Raw genomic sequence first — 11,888 nt, forward strand, 5'->3', positions numbered from 1 at the left:
TTTATGGTTCAAAAGTTGATTAAAAGGAATGAAGACAATAAAACATACAATTTGCAACGCTGTATTGGCGCTACAAAGAAGCTGTTACAGAGACCTGTTGGTTACTGTAGCAGTGTTACAAATTGAGACGCCTAAGTGTTGAGATATTAAGACTGACAAAACGACTGTTTTGAATGGTGTTTGTTCTTCAACTTCTTCTTCTTCTCCTACTGGTGTAACTCGCTCTACAACTCGACTGATTCTTCTCTGTTGGGTTCTAAACTTCTCTTAAGGTTTCCAAACTCCAGACTTCTTTTCCTTGACCTCACCATAGGCTATATATACATCTTCGGGAAAAAATATCTCGATTAATCATTCCAATATTATCTCTTTTCCTCCACCACAAGTTTCGGGAATAATTCTCCCCAAATCTTTCTGACGCGTCTTCTGGCGTATTTTACACTTTCCAAACTCTTCAAAGGATGTACTGATATCGAATAGAGCATCTTAGTTACTCATCTGGCCACGTAACTTCCATAAACAGAGAAACAAATCTCGGAAACTTTCTCCGTCTCTGTTTTTACGTAACTCACGTTACTCTCCTATTTCTTCGAAACCAAACTGCTTACCGTTCCTATCTTGTCGCAAAGTGTTGGTCTGAATTTATTCCCATGAAAAACTCCGCTATACCTCTCTCGAATCCTTCCCTGAAAACCCGAGAAACCCATCCTCCACTGTTTCAATCAAATTCGGTGATCCGGACCTACTTAATCAAATCCGATGGACCTATCCACCCTGTTTAACCTTAAGAAGTCTGTCCCAACCAATATTAACGATCGAGTCTCTTTAAATCTTGCCGAAAAATCCAACCCTAAGTCTGAACTTTGTTGGACAAACTTTCCCGCCAAATTTGAGATTTGAATAGTTGAAGATGACCTCCCCTTATCTGTGACTGGTCTTCCTTAAGCAATTGGGGTGTAGATAGCCATAGGGCGCCCCTTAGTAACTGGGTGCCCCTTATCCAAACTCGAGGGTCCGTATAGTAGGTTTTTCCGGGTGCTTTTATCAACTTTTCGAGCCAATTTTTTCCAAAAATGTTTATTGGCCAAAAATACCTACAAATAAATAAAACACCATAATAAGTACAAAAATGAGCCCTAACAATACATAGAATCGAGACAAATCGGACACAAAAATGTGTCTATCATTATGCAGTTTATTTTTATGCAGAATCACACATAAATTAGTGAGGATTCATACCAGAAACTTCCTTTCTCTTCACAACATCTTTCTTTGCCTTCTTTTTCATCTTCACCAGTGGTTGTTGGTCACTATCACTTTCTCCTTTTTCATCTTCAATATCATCAGGTAAAATTGATGTTAAAACCAAAGAGTGGGTAAGTTATAGAGCAAAATAAATTATGGGTAAACATATTTAGGATGAAAATTTCACCAGAAACGTTTCTCTTCTTAGATTTGTTCTTCTTTTTGGGATTTCCGTCTTCTGGTTCATCATCGGCTTCTGGTACAACAAAACTTAAAATTTAAAAAAAAAATATGGAAAAAACAAAATCAAAACACTAACAGATGAAGTAAATGCCAAATCTCACCATTGTTTTTCTTTTTCTTCAACTGAATTTCTCCTTCTTTGTCTTCAACATCAAGAACATAAGTTAAAATCGAAAAAAAAATAATCAAATCTAGTTTCAATACCTGAATCATGCAATAATACATCGATTAAAACTAGTTTCAATACCTGATTTCTTTTGTTTCTTCTTCTGAAGACGCGTTTTTGAAGGTGTTTCATCCATTTTTGCTGAAACTGAATTCTAGGGTTAAACAGTAAGTAGTTATAGGGTTACTGTTTAGAATTTAAAATTGATTTATAGGGTTTGATAAACTAACAGATGATTGTTTTCTTTGAATGATGGAGAAGAAAATCTTTGCAGATCCGTTACAGAATTAATGGAGGAAAGAGTTAATGGAGGAATAGAGGAATAGAGAAAGAAGAACGGTAAGAAACTGATGGGGAATAAATGTGCGGACCGTTTCTAGAGTTAATGTAACTGTATGAACGACTGAAGGTATTGACGTCCTTCCGCACGTTAAAAATATTTTTAAATTATTATGGGTGCGACTGTAGAGAAAATTAATTGTGGGCCTGAGGGTAAAAAAAAAAAATCTGGGCCTCCCCCTAATTTTCCCTATTTCTAATGGTAATCTTTTTTTTAGGGAAAACTACAGGGAGACCCATTTTACAGATTCTTCCCACTATGAAACCCACGTTCAGAAATTCTCAGGCACGCGCCCATTTTCTAGGATAAAATATCTCTCACACCCAGAATTTCTTCTTCAATTAGTTGTAACGCTCACGGAGCTAATACCAGCGAATCCCAATTTAAGACCATAACTAAACGACTAACCAATTCAGCCAATATAAATCTCCACTTCCTTGACCAAACTTCAAAATACAGATTCACACTAAAACCCATTTTACAATATAAGGTTGCACAATAATTGGCTATTTGTTTACTACTTACAGTTCGTAAGCTTCACCAATGTGGATTTCTCAAAAGGTTTTCGGCTTGGATGGGTTATTTTACCTAATATGGTTAAATTTGCATCATTGGTAACTTACTGTTCCTCATGTTTCTCTCCAGCTCTTGAACCTTCGAAGATTTGGAGAACAAGACTTAACTTCAATTTCACACGACATTCAGTAACTTGGCTAAAGGAGATGAAACTGATGATGTTTGTTTCCCTCATTCGTTTCCTTAAGGTTCATAATTCAATGTTGATGATGACGACACCAAGGAAGACATACCCATAGACTATTGTTTTATGTGTGGCAAAGTCTTATTTGAAAGAATATAAAAATGTTTTGATATTTTTAATCAATTTTCTATATAATCCTTTAACAATCTTTTTTTATTTTTTTATTTTTTATTTTTGGAAAGGAGAGGGGGTTAAGGGGACCCAACCAAACACATGAAAACAAGAATAAAAAAACAAAAAAAAACGTTCTACAACAGAAACGCAAAGGAAGCTACAAGGGACAAACCCCTTGGCCAAAACTATCTGTAGTAAACTTTACCATTGGCGTCATCTAGAACTTTTTTCTTCAGGAAAAGAACTAGGGTGTATCTCGACAAACCTACTACCATCAAGTCTGAAGCTTGCGATGAGATCCGCAGAACCATTAGCTTCTCTACAAGTATGAGATGAAGAACATCTGGCAAACTGAGCCTTAAGCCTTTTTATGGACTCCCACACATGATGGCAGGTCCAGGGAGGTTTACTTCCATCTTCTTTGAGATATCTTAAAGCTGTCATTGAATCTGTTTGAATGAAAACTTTCGGAAACCCTTTAAGCTGCGCAAGTTGAAGACCTGCTTCAATACCTTGTAGCTCATGCACAGTGATCGAGGAAGGAACTGTGCTGCCTGTTACAACACCAAGAGGAGTGTCGTGTTCATCACGTATAGTAGCCCCATACCCCGCCCCTTCATCACACAAGGACCCATCAGAGTTAATTGCCACCTCCCCTGTCTCTGGTTTCTGCCAGATAATATCCTTTTGGGTAGGCAAATAGAACTCAACTGTGCACCTCATTCTTGCAGCCAAATCGCGCGACTCATTGCAGTCAGGCATTGAAGCCTTGCAAGAGGCCATCCGCAGTCTAACATCATCGATGATTTTATAGAAGATAACACTAGCATGCACACTTATTTGAGTAAAGGTTCTCCTGTTCCTTTCACCCAAAATATGATAAATATAGGCATTAAAAATGAGCTTTTTGATAGTACCTACAGCATTGACTCCTTTAATATCTTCCACACACCAACGAATCTGGTCATCCCAGTCAGTATGAACTGTTTCCCTAAGCCCCATAAGCCGCTGAAGATATCTCCAGATGTCGGAAGAGTAGCTGCAACCAAAGAATAAGTGGTAGTCATCTTCTAGCATAGAGTTACAAAGGCCGCAAACTGGATCCACGTCCATTCCCCGTGAGAGAAGTTTGAACTTGGTTTTCAAGCCTCGGTTAAGTCCAACCCAAACTATAAAGCATTGCCTAGGTATGCAGTAGGGAAACCAGACCAATTTGTGCCAATTCTTCTTAGTCTCTTTATGCCTTAGAGCATTATAGTTATCTTTGAGCACAAATTCTCCGGTTTTTCCAGCAGTCCACACCACTCTGTCATTGATAAGGTGGTCGGTTCTAACTTCTTCAACCTGCAGCTATATTCCCCAGAACGTTTCTCAAGATGGGAGATAAACTCCAAACCCCATCAATCAAGCAACTGCTAACTTTAGCCTCAATGTGATGCGGGGTATCATACTGCATGTGAGGAGGGGAGAGACTCAACAGATTGCCTTACCCACCCAGTTATCTTTCCACAATTTGGTGTTTTTACCATCGCCGATAAGGTGAAGAACAAACTGCGTCGCAATACTTCTATGCTCCAAGATGCGCCTCCAGCACCAAGAACAGGCCAAGGGGGCTTTCATGTGCCATAAGGCTTGTTGCTTGATAAGGTTGGCATGTACCCATTTGACCCATATTGTATTCTTGTTGCTTGTTAAGTCCCATATGTGCCTGAGATTAGCCGCAGTATTCATGGTGGCAATGCACCTAATTCCCAACCCTCCCTCTATGGTAGGATGACAAATGGTCGTGGAAGAAAATAGACAACAGGCAATCTAGCTAATCAATGAATGATTCAGTAGGATGTACTGAATTGTGTAAATGTACATAGTACTAATGAAGTAACTGACAATTATCTCCCATTTTATGGAGGTGTGAATTCATTCATTAAAGTTATTTATACGTCGCTTGAGTATAATGTAGCTCATACTCCTCCGTGTTATGGATCTATAGGAAGCCGCTGCCAACAATAGCTGTCAGCTCGCACCCCAAATCCAAAATGAAAAATACGGGCGAAGCCAAGACACACCAAGTGAAAAATACTTAGAGTCGGGGCGAGGCGAGCCAAGCCAAACCAAATCAAAAATCCTAAGAGACGCGGCGAGGCGAAGCCGAGCCACATCAAAATATAAAATGTATGGGGACGGTGCGAAGTGAAGCCGAACCACACCAAATCAGAAATCCTAAACATGAATTGGGACGGGGCGAGGCAAAGGCAAGCCAAGCATGCATTGGGACGGCCAAATCAAAAAATACAAAGCATGTATCGGGACGAGGCGAGGCGAAGCCGAACTACACCCAATTAAAAAATTCTAAGCATGCATCAAGACGGAGCGAGGCAAAGTGATTTTCAGGTCCGCCCGATGCATAGCACGGACACAAAATCTGGTAGGAAACTAAAAAGCAGACGGGAGGAGGTTCCAGAAAGAAAAAAAAGTGAAAAATACTTGTTAGTACGCTAAAACGGATTCACAATTCTAGACATGTATCATAATTACCCTTTTTAACTTCTTTATTAATCCAGAGCGTGAGCTATAGCCCGATGGGAATAAAGTCCGTATGGTGGTTCGCCATGATACACCAGTCATCCGTCGGATCATATATGAAGAAAAATCAACGAGAGTAGTTTAACCCTAAAAAAAATCTGAGCCCTATAAGAGGAATAGTCATCTCCAAATTCTCAATTCACCTCAAATCTGTCCAAGAGAGGCAGAGAAAGAAAGAATTCAACAGCCAACAGATCTGTCAATTTATGTTCATAATGGTCCATCAATGGAAACAAAAGCATCATAACAAATGCATGGCTGATTCTTCAACAACATCGGCAACAACAACTTGTCAACATGAGATTTTTCCTCTCAACAACTAATCATCAAATCTGTTGAAGATTATGAGGATAACGTCGCCCAATACCACAGTGATGGAGATTCCGTGGAGAGCATCGCTAGGGATCAAGAAAAGAAAAGAAAAGAAAAAAAGCAAGAAAGGTGAAGAAGCTCAGATCCAAGACATGAATTGGCGTGCAGTCATCAAATACTTTCAGTTTATCTGAGATTATTGGGTTACACATCCTTTCAGTTTGCATGTGAAAAGAAGATTGATCATAATATAAGATTAATGCAGTTGCTTGCTAATGTTTGTTTTCAATAATCAGATCTACTGTAAATTGAAGGTTGTACTTATGATATTCTTTTGATTGTATTTGCACCTTAATTCAAAACTACCAAATATCTAGAGAGTGAAAAATCTTTGCACTTCCATTCAAAACTTGTCATTTTTATTTGAAATCTTTATTGCGGCTCTTATCGAATTCGTTCCATGACCAAATATCTATCACCATACTGCGTGATTCTAATTTTGTGTGGCTCAAAATCTCTGATCTAACCCAAAGTTTATTGAACCAAAGTTTGAACCTAGTAACGTTAAGTAGACAAACGGGTAATACAACTGACCAGTATTTCTAGTCCGACTTTTTGGGCTAATACAGTTTGGGTCCGAATATCAACACATGGGCTAGACTTAGACCTTGTAAAAGCACCATTATCTACATGCATAAAACAAGGTGAGAATTAGGGGATCTAAAAAAAATAATATTCTCATTGTCAAGCCCACAATTAATTTTAGGTACCATGACACCCATAATTATTTCCGTGACACCCATAATTATATGAAATCATTAAAAATGTATGCATGGCGGATTATGCATCCGCATGACAGGTTATGCATCGGGGGTATAATTGGCAACGTAACTTGGATATAACATATCTAAAAATTCGCGCCTTGGAATTTTACAAATTTTATATCGTTGGAAATCTTTTTAAGAGAGCTACGCAACGAGTACAAATAAGAATATAAATTTTTTGTTTTTCACGAAAAAATTGGAGGTGATCATCATTTTATGCAAAATTTTCGAAAACTTGATATATAAACATTATGCAGCCACAAAAAAAGATGCATAACACATTCTGCAGACGCATAACGAATTATGCAACCATTTTCTGCACTGCATAACAAATTATGCATTTGGATAACAAAGTTATGCATCTATAACAAGTTATCTAACCATTGTTTTGGTTGATTTTAGTGCGTACATAAAAAAGATTGATGCATAATGCAGTATGCATCCATATTTACGGATGCATATCAGGTTATGCATCTATTTTCTCGATGCATAAAAGATTGTGCAACAATTTTCTCGATGCCTAACGCATTATACAATCATATTTTCGGATGCATAACAGGTTATGCATCCATTTTCTCGAATGCATAACATGTTATGCGGATATTATTATAAGTGCATAACGTGTTATGCAACCTTGTTTTTTGTTGGTTTCAATACTAACAAAAAGCAACTGCATAACGTGTTATGCAACCATTCTCTGTACTGCATAACAAGTTATGCAAAAAAAAAAGGTTGCATAACTTGTCATCCACCTACAATAATAGATGCATTACGTGTTATGCAACCATTTTCAGGACTGCATAACAAATTATGCAACATATTTTTTTAGATGCATAACACCTGCAGCACAACTTTTTGTCGATCTCCAACCACTGTTAACAGCATCTCAACTTCCTTCCCAACATCTTCCAGCATTAAGACCATAACTAACCGACTAACCAATTCAATCAAATTAATCAAAACTCCCTCTAATCCAAATTCTAAGTACGTTCATACAAGATTTAAACATAAGCAACATTTTATCCATATGAACAATTACAACATTCGGTAAACAAATAAAGAATTAAACAAACATGTTATGTAACGGGGCCTCTGCCATCCCGTTTAATCAACATACACAACATAATGATTGGTTGGTTTCATTTTAGAAAACATAATTATGTCATGAGATTACAAGCCAATAAACCATTCTTCAATATACGTATGCATAGTGTTCCTACGGCCTTACCTTGTGTTATTGCTGACCCCCATTCTTCAATAACTGGTCGGTCATGCTTTTTCTCGAACACTTGATGTACATCACTGACAATGGAAAGGAACTGCACATCAATTCCAACAACAACCGAAATATATAGACGCATCAAAATCATCACAGCAACAATCTTCTTCTCTTATTGTCTAAAAAGTTCCCCCTAAACCTCCAATTACGACTACATCTTGTATGGACTTGATACATTCCACTGTCAAAACCCGTGAAAACTCCCTTGTTTAGCATAATTAATTTCACCAATTTTGCTGGCCATAGGTGAAACCAATTGAACCAGCACATTCGAATTTCTTCTTCAATTAGTTGTAACGCTCACGGAGATAATACCAGCGAATCCCAATTTAAGACCATACCTAAACGACTAACCAATTCATCCAATATAAATCTCCACTTCCTTGACCAAACTTCAAAATACAGATTCACACTAAAACCCATGATTCAAACAATCAATAACCCATGATTCAATTCCATAGCATCAACGCAACACCTTTCTTCACCTAATTGATTTGTTCTCAAAATTCAGACCCAATCAAGACACCACCGTAATGATTTTCCCATCTGATTCTTCATCTTTTCCTCCTCAATCTCAATCACTACCACCCAATCTCCATTACCACCACCACAATTACAAGACGAAGTCAGAAAAAATAGTTCAGAGGAGAGGAAGGGGGAGGCGCAGTGATAATGGGATACGAGATATTGAAGGTTAGAAGAACAGAAACGACCGAAACCTAATTTTAGAAATTCTGGGTGTAAGAGATATTTTATCCTAGAAAATGGGCGCGCGCCTGAGAATTTCTGAGCGTGGGTTTCATAGTGGGAAGAATCTGTAAAATGGGTCTCCCTGTAGTTTTCACTTGTTGTTACGGTATTGAAGGTGTGATGCATTTTCTACATTTCCGGAAACGACATTTCGTGTATTATCATTGCAATTGCAAAATTAATAATGGATTTGTAAACAAACATACAGTAAGACTGCATGTTAGTTTATACAGTGTTTGAGATAGAGTAAGTTGCAGTATACTGGGTATTGGTTTGTTACATTCAATTTCACCTCAATTTGACCAATTTCGAGCGTCTCTCGATCACACCCGAATGACCAATTAATAGGGATGAATGATATTTAAATATCAACAACATGACCTGCATGCTGATAGGGTGTAGAATACATCCTATTTATTGTATATTGTTTATGCTTTCTCTGCTATTTTTCTTGTAAATTATGTATTTTACGCATGTTTTTGAGTTATTAGGTATTTTGGAGTCGCATGGAGGAAAAGAAGAAGAAATCACCCAATTTGTGCGAAATGGGCAATATTGTCATTTCATAGGCGACTCATTTAATGAAGAATTTTCTAGACTCATCTAGACTCACGGGTTTGAATAATTGGGCTTGGATTTGGAAAGAGAAGATGAAAGATTTGAGAAAGACTTGGATTTGGAAGTTGAGATACAAAGGGAAAGTAGTGTTATTATGGAATGAGGATTCTATTCCTAAGAGGATTGCTAGGAAATTGAAGCCTATAAATAGAGAAGTTCTCTACACCTCTCTACACACCTTTTACACACACAACACTTCTGTTTTCTTTATTCTTTGTGTGAACTCCTTAGCATGAGTAACTAATTTTATTAATTAAGAATGAATTCCTAGTTCTTAACATGTTTTGAGTTTTGTTTTAAATCTACTTTGAAGTTTTCACATGATTATCGTTTGTTTTTAGTAATAGGAATGTTTATACATTCATGGTTGATTGATAGGTCGTTTTTGATGCATACTAAATTGATTTGTTAATTGATCTAAAGCTAGTGAAATTTAGGGGATAAGTAATCGTTTCTTGACTCTTTACACAGGTAGAAAACACGAGACCTTGCGGAGGGATTCCGTGAAGCAATTGTGTGTGGAAACAACGTTAGCAAGTAGACCTTGAGCTAAGAGTCTAACTACTAATATCAACCTAATAAATTCATAAATCTTAATGCGTTTAACTAAATTACATCTTTAGTGAGATACTACTAGGTGGTTTGGTGAATAGAATCCGATAGTTGAGAACTTCCGTATCCGGTGATACTATGGATTTAGGGGTTTAGCACTGAGCTAGCTGCTTTACCTACGGTTGGTGATAATCTTTGACTAATAACATGTGGATGAAAGACATAACTTGAATCATTGTTTTGCAACGAAGAAGGATTCCTTGATCTAATCTCTCTTATTGATTTTCCTTTATCTTTTAGTTTCTTTGTTTATTTATTTTTCTTTATAAAATCTAAAACCAAAACCCCTCTTTGTGACATTATAAGACAACTAAAACCTCTTGCTCCTCGTGGGAACGATCCTTACTATCGCTATATTACTTGTTAATTAGTGATAAAAATATTAATTAATTTGTTGTGGTTACGACACACATCAAATTTTGGCGCCGCTGTCGGGGAGCAGCGGAGCAGCTTTAGTTGTTTTTATTTTCGTTTTATTTTTGTTTTTAACTTTGTTTTCTAGATTTTTTATTTCAGGTACCAGTTTTCCATGTACGGTGGACAAGAGCAAGCATATTACAACAATCAATACGGTTTTCAACCTTAACATTATGGAAACTTCCAACCATCTTTAGGATACAATCAAAACCAATCTTTTGGCTATGATCAATTTCCTACAAAATCTTATGGATATTCTCATACATATCAACAACCTTGTAGTAGGTATGTAAGTCAAGCACCAAGGTGGGATAAGTCTACTTCTAAATGGCTTCATTCGAGTTGTATGCAGATTATGAAAGAATTGCAAGATATGCGACAAATACTAGACCAACTTGACCGTGATAAAAAGAACGTCGCACAAACCAATTTCTGCAACACTTTTTCTTATCCGACTCTGGATCGTAGTTATGATCATTCACCCATTCAAAAGGAAGAGTCCTGGGAAAGAGAACCTATTGTAGCCAAAGGTGGTAAGCGTGTGAACGTCAAGAAACTTGCACAGAAAATATACAAGTTGGAAGATGATGGAACCTCGTAAGAGCTTGTCGCAGAAATTAGTAGGACCATTCATATGGAACTTAAACGACGTCTGGATAAAGGTTATGAAACCGATGAAGATTCTTATTATGGTGAGTCTGAAAGTGAAGATGATTGTCTTGAAAAGGACCAACCTTTGGAGATTTTTGATGACGCTAGTGCAGCCTACTCGAGCATTGATCTTAATAATGATCAATCACCTATTCAAAAGGTAGAGCTAGAGGAAGATGCAATTAGTTCTTTTAAAAAATTCCTTAGGGAAAGAAATGAGTCCGCGGTAGTGTATGAGCGTTGCAACAATGAGGAAGTTATTCCAACTCCAGGATCATAATAACGATCCTTCACTTATTCAAAAAGAGGAGATTGGGTGTGACTTACCTATTGTTATAAACGGTGTAACACCCTCACAAGATCTTACAATTTATACCGATGAAAATCATTTTAGTGAATGGACCGATTACGATGATGAGAATGTTGAAGAAATGATGCTAGAGGATGAAACCAAATTCATTGTTTTTGTGGAAGACCCAATTGAACTTGCCAATGATTTTAATGATGCCGAGACTTTGGTTAAGGTAGAAAACGACGAAGAATGGTTGCAAGGTTTGATAGAGGACCACGATATGCAAGAGGTAAGTAATTCACTTGAATTTTTTAAAGATGAAGAGGATTCCGTAATACAAGAAATTGTGCAAGGTTTGTCAAACCCTTTGCATATTGATTCTTCTGCTTTACCTCTTATTGGTTTGAATATATGTGCTTCGAAAGTATTTTTGGATGATTTTGTTTTTATATATCCACCATTGGAAACACTTGATGCTAACACTATGCAGGTTTGCCAAGAGAAATACATGGAAGTTCCCAAATTCTATGTTTTTTATACACTTCCGAGTGTGGACAAGAATAAGTGTGGGGGAAGTTTCTATCGAGCGATAATTTCACTATTGTTTTCTTGTGCTAACATTTGTATGGAGTTATTGTTTGCAAAACAGGTACTATGGGTGGATCCCCAAATTTTCCGATTG

At 37.2% G+C, this 11,888-nt stretch overlaps 1 protein-coding gene across 1 annotated transcript; it reads right to left on the reverse strand.

Moving 5' to 3' along the window:
• Nucleotides 1-3,081: 3,081 nt before the first annotated feature.
• Nucleotides 3,082-3,981, reverse strand: LOC113291328. Its single transcript, XM_026540875.1, has one exon. It carries the CDS (start codon nucleotides 3,979-3,981, stop codon nucleotides 3,082-3,084), a length of 900 nt encoding a protein of 299 aa, XP_026396660.1.
• Between the last annotated feature and the right edge of the window lie 7,907 nt (nucleotides 3,982-11,888).

Source organism: Papaver somniferum, chromosome 6 (genome assembly GCF_003573695.1).
Source record: "Papaver somniferum cultivar HN1 chromosome 6, ASM357369v1, whole genome shotgun sequence".
NCBI classification, from domain to species: domain Eukaryota; kingdom Viridiplantae; phylum Streptophyta; class Magnoliopsida; order Ranunculales; family Papaveraceae; genus Papaver; species Papaver somniferum.

Coding starts and splice junctions, on each gene's coding strand:
- LOC113291328 (XM_026540875.1), bottom strand. CDS start 3,981: ATGGACGTGGATCCAGTTTGCGGCCTTTGTAACTCTATGCTAGAAGAT.